This window comes from Chelmon rostratus, chromosome 4, assembly GCF_017976325.1.
Source record: "Chelmon rostratus isolate fCheRos1 chromosome 4, fCheRos1.pri, whole genome shotgun sequence".
Taxonomy (NCBI): domain Eukaryota; kingdom Metazoa; phylum Chordata; class Actinopteri; order Chaetodontiformes; family Chaetodontidae; genus Chelmon; species Chelmon rostratus.
In genome coordinates, this window is record NC_055661.1 from 22,223,858 (window position 1) to 22,238,442 (window position 14,585).

Consider the following 14,585-nt stretch of genomic DNA (forward strand, 5'->3'; position numbering starts at 1 on the left):
GAGCACACGTCCTGGGAAACCCTTCTATACCACAGGGATGATTCTGATAACCTGCACAGAAATTAATAGCACTTCTTTTCCCAGGTGATACTGCAGTGCGTCCGTAGTTGACGTAAATCAAATCTGCACTTCACACTACATCGTACATTCTGCCTTGTTTGTGTTGGAGCATACAGTTCTCTCTACTCACATTTGACAGAAAATAGTTCACAGTGCAGTTGAAGCAGGAATGGAGAAGACAGCCTAAGCAGAGTTGTTCAATCTCTGGAAAATGATCCGTTTGCCTGATTTGGTGACAGACTGATGGTTGTTCTCTCTCTTCCTTTTCTGTCCTCCTTATTCCTTCCCTTTGCATCTTTTATCAGTCTGGAGAGCTGTCAGTCAAGTGTTTGGACCGCATTAACTCAAAGTATACATCCCTCTGCCTCTTTCTCCTCCTGTCAGGTCTGTCGGGAACAGTTTGTCGCCCTGCACAACCAGCCAATCCTTCAAGAGCTGTCCAACTTCCTGCTACAGAAATACTGCACCAGGATCCCGTGAGTTTACACGCCTGCATGCGGGAACACATTTCATTGTTCACACCGTAAAAAGTATAAAACATGGACATGGTCTTCGGGACGTCATCCAAAGGTTTTTAAAGAGCCGCTGTGAAGCTCGGTTACGGTGGCTCTGGCCTTCGCCATCTTGGCAGTGTCTGACTTCGCCAAATTCTTGGCTAATACAAATATGGGTAATGAGGTGGAGCGTGGGTGGAGCTGAGGCAGGCAGAATGAAGACTGGTGGCTCACTGTCAAAGCAGCCATGCCCATAATTCTGCATAATGTTAAGCCTTAATATAATTTAAATAAGTGAGTTTTCAAAATTCCCCTATAGAGACAAAACATTTTTTGTACCAGGCAGTAAACATGCTTATTTCTGCTGTAAATTTGGGCATTTTAATATGGGGCGTCTATGGGGACTGACTCACTTTTGGAGCCAACCTCTAGTGGCTATTCCAGGAACTGCAGTTTTTGACACTTCCACGTTGGCTTCATTTTTCAGCTCTGGAGGTTGTTGCTTTGTTCACACTCACAAACATTAAGTTCCTCTAAGTCTCAGGAGCAACACTGTGGTCGATCTGTCAGTTTAATGGTGATAAAAATAAGTAAAGCTATCTTTTTTTTTACAGCATCTCCTATTCAGGTACAAATAATTATTGTGATGCAATATTTGCATTTTAGCAGAATGTCATCTAATAGTTACAAGGTCATATTTTCACGTTTATTAACTCGCGTCTGCAATCCAAGCCGCTTTTTCTGTTTGAATTGTTCCTACTCAACAACCATCACTGCCATCAGTCTCTGTCTGTCTCTGTGTGTTTGTGCAAGGCTGCGTATTATCTTTATGGACTTTTATGGTTTTGACAAAAAAAACCATCAAACACTGAACACACAACTCCCACATGTACATACATAATAAAACAGTACAAACAGAAGGTGCTCACACATGATTGGTTATGAGATTATAAAAGTTATCTTAGCGTAGCAGAGTTTTTCCTCCACTTGCCTGTGACAATAGATATAAAATGATTTTCCCCTCTCGCTCTGTCTGTCTTACTGGCCTCAGGCTGGGTTATGCTCATCATCTGACCGTGTTTCTCTCTCTCTGGGATAATTGGACACCCTCTCTCCAGCCTTTACTCCACAGCAGCCCTCGTCCTCTTTGTCTCTCTCATTCCCTCTCACACACACATTACTGCTCCCTAAGCCTCACAAACACATTATTCATTCTTGTGGGCACCGGAGAGAAAGACGTGTGGGACTAGAAAGACTTTTTGGTTTCCTTCACTTGTCACAATGTGTAACTGAAGAGACTTTTAACCAGGCCAGAATTTATTAAATGTAATGATGATTCAAACCGCTGCGTATGTTTAACCAAATGTATTTAGCTTTTTAAACTTCAACATTTATTTCATTGTGACAGCCAGAACGTCTTTCAGTCTGTCCACCACTGTAGTCCACACTGAAACATCTCAACCATTAACTGATGGATTGCCATGAAATTTGTTCAGACGTTCATGGTTCCCAGAGGATAAAGCCCACTGACTCGGGTGATCCCCTGACTTTTCGTTTACTCCCCACCATGATGTTAACGTAGTAGTAGTTTTAGGAGTGAAATATCTCTACAACTATTTAATATTAAATAAAAAAAAAACATTCATGGACATTCATGTTTCCTTGAGGATGAATTATAATAACTTTGGTGATCCCTTAACTTCATCCATCCTCAGGTTAAAAATCTGATTTGTCCTATATTTTGGTTTATGACTAAATACCTGCAAAACTAATCTCATTCCCTTCAGTCTGAGCTGTACGAGGTATTTAGGGCTAGTTAGCACATGTTAGCAGGCTAATACACTAAAGTGAGTTGGTTACCATGGCAAACACACCTGCATCATGGCCTTATTAGCATTGTCAGTGTGACTTCATTAACATGCTAAAATTAGCATTTAGCTCAAAACATTGTACTCAAAGAGCTGCTAGCATGGCACAGACTCCTATAAATAAGTAACATTTCCATATTAAAATGTCTAAAAACAATCAGACCTATGCTATGTTATTTGCTGATTTGTGTACTTACATGATCCCAAATGTTTTCAGTAATGTTCAACACAAAGAAATACGTGATTTTATCCGAGGTAGTTTTATTTGGTTGCCTGTCAATGGCGTCATATCCCCTTTACCCCCTCTAATTGCTGTAACGTCATTGATACTTTCGAGAGTGACGAAGGAAGTCGTCGAACGTGACTGAGCATAACATGAATAAAACTAATACCCATTAGCTCATCTGCCTGAGTCACATCAGGTAGATTTTCATCACCATAATCCCACGCTACTTCACGAGGACATCACACAGCGTTTTAATCAAGACACCCCTAGTGGCAGAAATTACGTACTGGTGCATTTAGGGGTTTAGCTTAGTATACTCTGCCATGCACTGTACCTTGAGTTTTTATTTATTTATTTATTTTACAACAGGGCACTCTTTTTAAAAATGACAACCAAAAAAAATTGTATGTTCTTTTATTTGTTTTTCAACTGTGGCAAAGCTACCAGTCTGTAGTAGGCAGTACAGTGGGCAATGAAAGATTAACTGAGACTCTTTTGAGTGTCACAGTGTCACTGTTTGGTCTAATAAACAACTCCCACGTAACCTCAACAACTCAAATGTGACATCCAGGTTTGTGCAGTCTGCAGAGGTTTAAAAAAATGTGGGACCATCAGGCAGCAGAGCCGCTGAATACACTTGATTGCAGGCGGAAACTTCTCAGACAGCTCAAAAAGTGTGCAGTGGCCTTTGACACATTTCATACTTCTATTATCAGACACACAAACATGTTCTTTCTCAGAGTTACTCAACTTTTTTGTTTTTTTACCTCTCCTCTTTTGTGGCAGGACCGAGGCCAAGAACAAGAAGTACCAGGAGTACAGGAGGCTGATGCTGCTGCTGGCCAAAGTGCCCCAGACAGGTCGGTTTGCGTGCAGCTGTCTGGCCTCGCTAAGGCTCGGTTATTGTGGGAGTGAGCCAACATACAGGGAGCTGTTTCTATGCTCTTTTTTTTCTTTCTAATTGGATTGCAGAGGACTTTTATATCCTGAAGCTCCGTTTGAGGTTAACAGGAATGGCAGGAATGTTATTAGATTGTGTTCCCACACAATCCTATATCTTCCCTCATGTTTTCTAATTGCTAACTGTTGTTGCCGTTTGTTTATATAGTTATCCCATTGTCTGTACTCAGTTGGCCAGCAGTCTGTGTTGCACAGATGTGGTATTCAGCCTGCTGATTCAAACAGGAAAAGCCACTGAGTTCAGCTAAAATTCAATTTTCAGCTTATGTCATAAGTGGTGGATTCATGCCTGCCTGTTCGACCACGAGCAGGTCCAGATTCCTCTGTTTGCCTTTGACGGCACTGCGAGCGTTCGTCTGTTGTAGTCCAGAGTGGAGCTACGGAGGCATCACCTGTCAGTCAGGTGGACGGAGGCTTTGCTGTTATGTAACCCGTCACTCCATCTCCATCTGTACACTTACTGTGTGCTTGGTACTGACAGCTGGGTTGTATAAATTGATTACTGTTAATTGTGTCCCTCCTCTGCATAATCAGCTTATGTGGCTGAGTTCAGTCAGGTGTGCTCCTGAGAGGGGTGTGTGTGTGTGTGTGCGTGTGTGGGTGTGGGTGTGGGTGTGTGTGTTCCTGAATGTCCATTGTGTTCATTGTTCAATATGAGACTCAATGGATGTGGACTAAAATCCATTATAATCTTCACTATGAAGGATGCTGAACTTATTATTAAGGTGAATCTGGTTTCATTGTGGGTAATCCAGCAGGAGATCAGACAAATCAGGTGCGTCTATGACCACAGAGACGAGGGGGGAAAGAAGGCCAGAGAGCACGCTGAGCAACTTGGAGCCATTACTGTGCAAAGACACTAATGTTTGAACAGCTAGAAGCCGACTTTGATGATGATACAGTCGCCGTCTGTTCGAATAGTAAATGCTTTAAGTTATTCAGCGAGCTCATGTGTTTTCTCTTTTAAACACTGACATTTTTACTTTGCCGTCATTTCACACCACTAAAGCTGCAAGTTTGTAAGACTCGAGGCGCTGTAAGTGGTTGTCAAGAAACATGTCTTTTCAATTTTACATGGTACATGATGCTGTGCCGTCATGAAGACAGCCTGTCTGTCGGTCACCACAATGACATACACAGTAACTATTCAATAGATCATAAACTACAAAGATAAACTGTGTGGAGTCGAGGTTTAGAGCTCCTTACTGTGAGGATTAACATTAATGAGCTGAAACGGTTTCAAGAGTTTATATCAGTTAGGTCTTTGTGTTAATATACCTAAATCTTTACGTAGTTTATATTTTATCTTAAGCGTTCATGTCAACATCACTTTCTAGCTACATTAAGTTTTTGCATTCTTAAGCTTTTTATGGCCTTTCCTCAATAAATCAAGCTGCAGCTCCTGCTGGTCTATGCAGCTGTCAGGGAGGCAAAGAGCACACAAGGCAACGCACAGAATGCAGGACAGGGTCTCATCCAGAGCTCTTTGTAGTAATTCAAGGGGTGTTTTAAAGTTCATAGAAAACATGCTCGTGCCCAGGAAAACTGATAAGTTGTATCTAATTTAGAAATGAAAGTTCCTGAGTTTGTCCGACAAAAAAAAAACAAACGAAAGAACAACACCTCTTTTCTCCCTCACATGAAGATCATAACTCAAGATACCTCCAGAACAAACCACATCCTGAAATTATTAACAGCTTCCTTAATTGATCATTAATCGTATTAAGGACAGAAAAAAGATTAATCACCATGCAAATTGTCCACATTCATTAGTTATCAACATAAACAAACCTCTTTAGAGTTGCCATCTTATTTTCAAGGGCTCCCATAAATTAAAAGCGTGCAAAATACAAAGTGCATATTCTTGGTCGGGGACAACCATCCCTGTCAGGATGAATTAAAATAACCGTGGTGGTCCATCCACAGGTCTAGCAATAGCTTCAGTCAAAATTTCAATGTGTCCAATGCTTTGATTTATGACTTTAGCCACAGCTGTGCTTTGCGTTTCGTGCCAAACATGAGCGTGTTAGCATGCTGACCTTAGCATTTAGCTTGTATACTCTCACAGAGCCAGCAGTGTAATCTTAACCATTTGATTATTCCATTGATTAATTATTGAACACATGACATGACATTGTGCCTTGAAGATACTCCCAGAAAGCTAGGTCAACAGAATTTATTTTTCCATTATTTGTACTATAGAACAGTCCCAATCACGTCTGTTTTCATGGTGTTTTTGCTAATGCTAGCTGCCTGGTTTGTGTCAAATTCAAAGCTGTGTTAGAGTACCTATCTTGTAATCATATGTGGTAATTTTAAGTTTGGTTTATACTGTAGTTAAAGTTGCAGTGCATGTATTTCACTCTCTGTAACTACTATCAACGGACTTAGACCTGCTCTCTAACACTTCATACTTCGCCTCTTGCCTCTCCAGGTGATTTTGATCTCCAGCAGGTGAAAGAATCCACTTACTTCTTCAGCTGAGAGGCTCACGAGGGCGACCCAGCGGAGGGAGATGAGTGGAATTGACATGGTGCAGCAGGGAGGCTGCAGGCCCCTGGGCCTCAACCGACTCCCTCAGACATCAGGACATTGATCCAGCCGTGCCCTGCCTGCCTCCTGGTCCACAGCCCGGCTGGAGCTGCTGGAGTTACTGGACTACAGTGAACCCGCCTGATTAACTGACTAGTGGGCTGATGGAAGGAGGGGAGGTGGGGGGATACTCATCCAGGCGAAAGATGAGGGAATCATCATCATCAGATGGAAATGTTAAGACTTCAATCAGAGCAAAGTATCTCTTGTAATGGATATATTCGGGTGTGTGTGAGTGTGTGTGAGTGTGAGTGTGTGTGAGTGTGTGTGTACATGAGCCTTACCGAGCTGTGTCTGTTCATCACTCAGCGACACTCTCGACAAGAACGCAAAAACTTTCCCCCCCAGACTCTAATTGCCAGTGACTGGTGGTGTGTGAGCGTTTTCGTGCTGTGAATACCTCCACAGAGCGCCGACCTGCCGCTGCGACTGTCTCACCTAATCATCGATCCCGTCGCCGACTGGATGGCAGGATGACTCTCTGACACACCGTTGAAACGTTGAAACGTTTTCCTGAAGAAGAGGAGAATTTTGAGAGGAAATGAAAGGTGTACTGCAGGACTCTCAGAGGAAGAGAAATGTGGAGGCTCTTTGACAGCACTGTGTGCCAGTGTCCTCTTGATTCTCACCTTCTTGGAATGACTAAGCACTTGACAATTGCTCTAAAATAAATGTATTCCTGAAAATGTCTCCTTATTCATTCAGTGGTTCAAAGAAATTTCTGGTATTCTTAGTGTGCTTGAGTGGGATGAATGAGACAGCCCGTTATTTAGTTATATCTGCATATTTCAATTCTATTGTGTATCACGAGATGAAGGCCTCCTTTTCGATGCACCACAAAGGGTTTGCAGGCTTTGCTAATCAACTCAGATCTTATTTTTCTGGGCCAGTGCCGCATCTAGAAGTAAAAATAGCAGAAGTGCTATCTGATCATTGCTTGGAAACGTTACAGCAGTTTCAGACAAAAGGTGCCGTTGATGTTCAAAGGGAAATGTAGGCTCAGACAAACAAAGCTGGCTGAGTGACAATGTAATGAAATGGAAATAATCTTCGAGGGGGCATGAATAGTGTGCTGATTAGACTGTAGGTTTTCAGATGATTTGCACGGCAGCATGCACTTGGAGATGCCCGTCATATTTTCTGATGTGCATGAGATGCGACCTGTGACTCGATCAGTTATTTAATTGTTTTGGTAAAAATGAGTGACCACCAAATGACTTGATTTTGCAGTGAAATCTGTGTTTTTCATTCTTACTGTGCTCTGTGAGGGCCTGATATTAATGTTGCCAAATGACAGGTACATTCACACGCAGGGTATGTGAATATTTTGTGTTTCTCAACTTTTATTTGACTAGAACTGAAGGTATAACCCAAGTTTTCCTTTCATGTTTACAGACATTTCGAACAAAAGCAGATTGATGGCAGGATGTATGCTGAGTAACTTCATAAGTAACTAAGTAACTTCCTGGATTCTTTGCTGGTTCCCTGGTAACCCCTTGATTTTGTTTCCTAGGACAACGACATTAAGTCACGTTCATCCAATCATTGCGAACCTTCTTGAGGTCAGCCCAAAACCATTAGAGTGAGGGTATGAGGCAGACTTTAAAGGGTTCGCTATGATTGGATGATGCTGTCGCCATCATAGGAAAAAAAACACAAATTTGTGAGCTACTATAGATGGCTTTACTTGAAAGCTGGGCCAGCCTGGCTGGGCGAACTAAAAGTTATTTAGTTTTAACACAGTCGCTAAAGTTCCCAGTCTATTCAAAAGCTGTACCACCTGTTTCAGTGAGTCCTGTGATTATTCTCTCATTACTGCCTGCAAACCGTTGCGCTTTGTGGAACAGTTACTCTGACAGACGGTTTGATTTCACCCTGAAATTTTGCAGTTTGAAACCTTGTTGTTTGCAGGCATTTAGCTCTTTGATGCTCTACTCAACGGTTTGGTAGGACACATTTTGATTCACTACATCTTATTAAAAATGTACTAATTGATTCAACCAATTGAACCATTTTACCGTTCAGTTTAATTATGTTATGCAATATAAATAATATGTCCACTAGATAACACTGTATATTGAAATCGTATGCTTTTCGTATGCTTACAGCAACTAACAAAGAAGTCACTCAAGACATGAGGACTCGAGGTGAAATTTTCGAAGGTAAGCAAATTTTTTAATATAAATTATCATTCCAGATATCTTAATCACTGAACAGAATTATGTAACTTGATAAAACAAAAGATAAAATTTATAAGACTGAAATCATTTTCTAAAAACATGCTCTGCCAAGTGGTTTGTCTTTTTATGGTAAAAGAAGCAAAGCTAAGGTAATTAAAATTGATTGTTTGCATTGAAATAAATAAACTCATCATTCATTGTTTAATATATGATACATTATTCCATTTAATAGTTATCATTAAATAAATTTGTAAGTATGATTTTTTTACTGCCTAAAAACATGCCTATTTGTTATTTAGTAATAAGGTAGCGATGCTAATACAAGAAATTTACCAACTTAAAGTAAATATATATATATGTATATATGTATATATATGTGTATATATATATATACGTATATATGTATACATACATATATGCATATATATGTATATATGTATACACATATATACGTATATATATACATATATATACACACGTATACGTATATATATATTTATATATATATACATATATACGTATATATATATACGTATATATGTATATATATACCATGCCATCCTGTAATTAAAATTGATTGTTTGCATTGAAATAAATAAACTCATCATTCATTGTTTAATATATGATACATTATTCCATTTAATAGTTATCATTAAATAAATTTGTAAGTATGATTTTTTTACTGCCTAAAAACATGCCTATTTGTTATTTAGTAATAAGGTAGCGATGCTAATACAAGAAATTTACCAACTTAAAGTAAATATATATATATGTATATATATGTATATATGTGTATATATATATATATATATACGTATATATGTATATATGTATACATACATATATACGTATATATGTGTACACATATATATACGTATATATGTATATATATACGTATATATATGTATATAGACTGTTTTTTCTTAGTTTAAAGGGTTAATGCTAAGCTAAGCTAACCGGCTGCTGGTAGTAGCTTCATATTGACTGTAGATGTGAGAATGATTGATCGATCTTACGTAACTCAGCAAGAAAGAAAATTAGCATATGTCCCAACATGTTGGATTCTTTAAGAGTGCAGGCTGCAGTCGTCCTCTGTGGATTTTGTGGTGGAGGCTGACATTTTGTTTGCATTTACATCACAGTCTGTACGTTCAGATAATATTCTTGAGATAATCTCAGGTCTCAGTTAATAAACTAACACACAGTGTCCTTTGCACTGAACCTACTGCCATCTAAATGCTAAAGCAGACTGAGCTGAGGTCTCCTTCCAGCAGACGTCCTCTCCTTTTGTCTCTTCGAGGCTACTTCTCAAGGACGGAGCCCTCTCCTGTAAAGTGCTCTCAGGATCTCACATACTTAACACATATTACATTTCACAGCTTAGCTTCTGGCACGCGGCTGCACTGCACAACATGACCTGAGCTCAACACCAAGGAGTGGTCATGAGCGGATGGGTGGATTGGTGGATGCTGAGGGTATAAGTGGCTCAATCAATAGCTGGGACTCATGCCAGAGGCACGGCTATGAATTAGCTTTAAAATGCTGCTGCTACAACACTTCATATGGCAGAACATGCTGCAGGGTCAGTGCAGAGAGTTCAACATGCACACCTAAAGTCCGTTTTTGTTGAGACGTCGTTAGTATTTTTTCGTAAACTACTGTTGACTTTGGGAGTAAACAGGATATTGAAGATGTCCTTACAGCAAATTGCAGTTGCCGTGGAGCTTGCTGGGTCTCAGTTTCTCTGGGGTGATTCCAAGGTTGTCTGCTGTTAGATCAGAGAGCCGCACCGGCCCTGCCTGCAGTAATGGAACACAGCTTGAAGCAGGAAATATTCAGATAGCTTCCATTACGGGTCCTCTCCAGAGGTTAACACATCTTGTTGATGATGAGTCTGTGTTACGGAAATATATTGTGCTAAGATGATGGAGTTCTGACATCTCTGCATAAAAAAAATTTCCCTTTGAGCCCACATGTTTAATCTTCTTGCCCGGCTGAAGCCTCTATATAAGTTTCCTTGTTTTACAGCACTTTGCAACTGAACATGTAACCATAGCTGTGCTTATTGATCGATTGAGACCTTAAATCCTGAGCAGCACAGTTAAAAGTCTCTGGACGTGCATCTAATTTAAGTTCAGTCATCATAACATTTAAGGCAGCCACATTTAGACAGGGTGTTTATATGTTAAGATGGCTAACTGTTAGTACAATGCAATAATGCTCTAATAACACGCTACAATATAAGATTCTTTGAGGTGCTCTGAACTAAAATTCTTTATTACTGTTGTGTTAATTTTAACAGATAGTGATCTGCTGACGAAGACTCTGAGATGCAGCTGAAAGCTTTGAAAAAATGTAGTAAGCGTGCCTTCAGTTTAGATTATTTCATTAACAGCCAGCGTCAGATCATTGTGTTTCTGTGTGAACTTGTTGCTGATCTGCTTTCAGCCCACAGTCCAACTAGATGCGAGACGAGCGGAGGCTTGAAAGTTCTCATCAGTGTGAAGTGTCCCTCTATCTGTGTTAGCCTCGTGATTTAGCAGGGAGCTGTTGGCGGGTGCTTCCCCGTCTCACACCCAAAGCATGCTGGGATAGACTGCAGCTCACCATGACCAGAAAGAGACATACGCTGTTGAAGACAGTGGACAGCCATGATTGCATTAGCTGATAGAAAATGTTCCTTTCAAAATCCAAAATGTGATGAATACTCATCATGGCAGACACATTAGTCTGGACTATGGCCTGCTTTACATTTAAATTACATTTGAATTAAATGTTTGCTGATGTGATAGCATGTGACTGAATGACACCACACCTTCAGAAGAAAGCGTATCACATCTAGACAGCAGTGCCGGGCTTTCAGCGAGTCCTTTATTCCAGCCACAGGATCGTCAGAAAGTGGACACTGTGGAAGTGTTGGTCGCTATCTGCCTGGCATGCCAGAGCTGGAAGCCGCTCTCTGATAGCCGGACCACTCACTCTCACTGAGAGCACTTTGATTTCCTCGCCAGGCTCCCGGGCCGTCCCGGCCTGTCTCCTGCCCCGCGGCGTCGTGAGCGGCCAGCACTCAGTGGCACTAGCAGGGGAGCACAGTGTGCAGACAGTCCTGGAGGGGGGCAAGCGGGGGCAGAGCTGTCCGACAGCAGGAGGCAGCACAGTGGAGAGTGGAGAGGGAGACAGGCGGTACAGTGGTGTGTGTGTGTCAGTGTGAGATTCCTCCTTCTGACTGACAGGCTGTGGTGGGTTAATTAACAACCATCACAACGCACACAGTACACACACATCTGGCGCCTGATGAAGCAATGCCTCAGTGAAGTTATCAGAGAGTCATGTCTGTGTTGTTGTTGTTTATGAGTGCATCCCTTCAGATGGTTGAATCAAAATCCAATTTTATCTCGACATAAATATGTTTCTTTAGTGGGTTCATAACTTTGTGGATGTATGGACGTCCACTGTTGCAGTAAAGTTAGTATATTATAGGCAGAAAGTGCTAACTCTATAGAGGCTTCTTTAATCAGCTGCATTTATACCTTTGGATGGTAAACCCTTTGGAGACCATCCGTCCCGACATCATAGACGAGGTGGTGCTCACAAAATGCCTCATCGGGAACCATTAGCAGAGGAGAATAATGGATTTTAGATGTTTGAGTGATTTACAAATTAGGCATCTGGTTGTTGACTCTGGTTCTTGAAAATTTCCGGTTTTGATTTTAGGATTATCATTTGACCCTTTGTCATTGTCACTGATGACCAGATCTTCTGTGATTCTTTAGCGGGGCCCTCTAATCAATCATGCTAAATTGCTACAGGTAGAAAACTTGTTTTCTGACCCTCTGTGCTGTGTGATGATGTCCCTGCTCATCCAATCTGTAGCTGCTTCACAGCAACAGCTTAATATTAGCCACTGTTGCTTGTGACGTATAACTTTGGCGCACACATCTTTGTAAAAGATATTTTTTGTGCTTTTTTTGTCAGCAGGGACGAATGATTAGATGCAGAAAAGCATGAGACAGCTGGTTACTGCAGTCTGGATGAGCGCCATCTTCAAATGTGTTACAAGGTAAGAGACATTTTCTACCCTTCTTTTGTACTGATTCAAGCTCGCTAGTGCTAGCTAAAAAAAAACACACACGTAACCAGTGAGGTGGAAGCAAGTGTAGCAGATCTAAACTGCACAAATGTCGAATTACTGCATGTAAGAAAGAACCAGCTGCCAAAATGCACATAAGTAGGCTTAAAAAAATAGCATATTTTATCATGAAAGCATTCAAATATTCAACATATGAATCCACTTTTCCGCACAAGAAAAAATGTACTGAGTCTGAAGAATTTTCGCTTTATCCCTTGTTCACCGCGCAGCTCACCAGATGTTATTAGATCAATAAGAATGTAAACAATATGAGCAATAAGATCACAGCCAACAGAAAGCAGAGGCATTCACCACCACATGCCTTTATTGCATCAAAAAGTTCTGTTCATATGAAGCATATGCAAAGCAATTATCTGGTAACCTGATTGTGCTTTTCCAATATGCTAACCCAAGTTATTGATCTAAACATAAAGCAGTGGAATCGTACTGTATTCAAATACAATTTATTTGTTTTCCTTTTTACATGTATTGCAGTGGGATATAACTGACAGTGATGTTTGCATTGTGAGGAGCTTGCTTTTTTTTACAGCCACACACACAAAGAATATAATACATGTAGGTGGAGACTACAATATATGCTAGGCACCAGGTATGCACAGTACATGCTAAGAGTGGCTCAATGAAAGAGAATCAGGTCCCTTACACAGAAACGCTTCTACTGCACTGAGATCGCCTGTTTGCTGCAAGGGAATTCATGGTTACTGGTGATGATCTCAGTGCGCACTGTCTGACCTACATGTGTCTGCAGTGCCAAGGTATGGATTGGTTTTAGTATTGGTGTTGACTTTGTACTCAGTCGCTGTATTATTGAATGCCATGACACTCACTAACAGGTCTGGGATCAGAGACAGACAGCAGGGATGTAAAGGAAGTAACAAATAAATGACTGCAGTTTGATATTGAAACATATTGTATCTTGTAAAATACAGAAACAGCTAGTATAAAAAGGTGCATTACATATTTATTCGCCAAGAAGAGAAATAATCTGAGCTCATTAGCATGAATGCATGTTGCACTTGCTTGACAAAAGTTAACACATCATCGCTCGATCCACATGAACAGCCCTTGTAGATAAACGTTCTGAACACTCTGAAACTCCATTACTGTCACTGATGAACAAAGACACATTTGAATAGAAAATTGCATGGAAAATAGTTTTAACTCTGGAGAGGCTGTAGCATTGAACACAGGAAAAAAGAGAATCTATGAAGAAGAAAAGCTTTCTGAAAGCGCTCAACAACTCAAATACAGATCTGCTGATGTTGCTGCTGCTGCTGCTGTGGTGTGTGCATCTGTGTGTGTGCATCTGTGTGTGTGTATATGTGTGCGTCCTTCCCAAAGCCTGGAGGCTGCACTGATAAAATTGAACAGCTGAGTCTGTAGAATTTACATAACACACGTTACAAAGTACGTTTGTAAAGTTGCAAAAAAAAAGACGGAAAAGTGCATTTACAGTTTTCTGGACAACATGCGGATTCCATGGCAGAGGGAGGTAACGGCATACAAAAAATTCTAAAGGACCAGGCCTTGGCAAGTGGACTGGGCTGAGAGACTGGAAAAATAAATAAATAAAACAAACACAACAGAGACCATGCAGACCTCACAGCAGCTGGCACAGGATTATATACAAACTGTGGGTGGTACTGTGAGCGACTGTAGGAAAAGAAGTGATACATCTTTTGTAATGCAAACGGTTTTTGTTCTGCTTTAATTATATGCTCAAGTAATATCAGTTCATATTAGATGATAATATGCATTTTGCCAAAGATTAAAAACATATTCCATTTTCACACATTTTCTTTTCAATTATGTCTACAGTTACAGTAAACTAGGCTAAATAAATAAATAGTCTTGTTTACAGGATGAAAACTATGTTTACACATAGAAATAACAGCCATGTCAATCAAGTTATTGTCACCAAAGAGTGTTTGAAATCTGAATATCTGCTCAAGTTCTTCCTAAAACAGACTTTAAAGAAATTCTCTGCAAAGTTCGGGAAATCAGTCCAAAAGGTGAAATATTGCATCTCCATTAACACCTCGAGGTACAGCAGAG

At 40.5% G+C, this 14,585-nt stretch overlaps 1 protein-coding gene across 1 annotated transcript in view; it reads left to right on the top strand.

The window, feature by feature from the left end:
- Positions 1-6,876, top strand: part of polrmt (polymerase (RNA) mitochondrial (DNA directed)) — a 46,376-nt gene extending 39,500 nt beyond the window's left edge. The window contains exons 19-21 of the mRNA XM_041935421.1: positions 445-536; positions 3,435-3,508; positions 6,043-6,876. Of these exons, the coding sequence (XP_041791355.1) occupies positions 445-536; positions 3,435-3,508; positions 6,043-6,092 (216 nt within the window). The 3' untranslated portion in view covers positions 6,093-6,876. The remainder of the gene's footprint in view (positions 1-444; positions 537-3,434; positions 3,509-6,042) is intronic.
- The last annotated feature ends 7,709 nt before the right edge of the window (positions 6,877-14,585 follow it).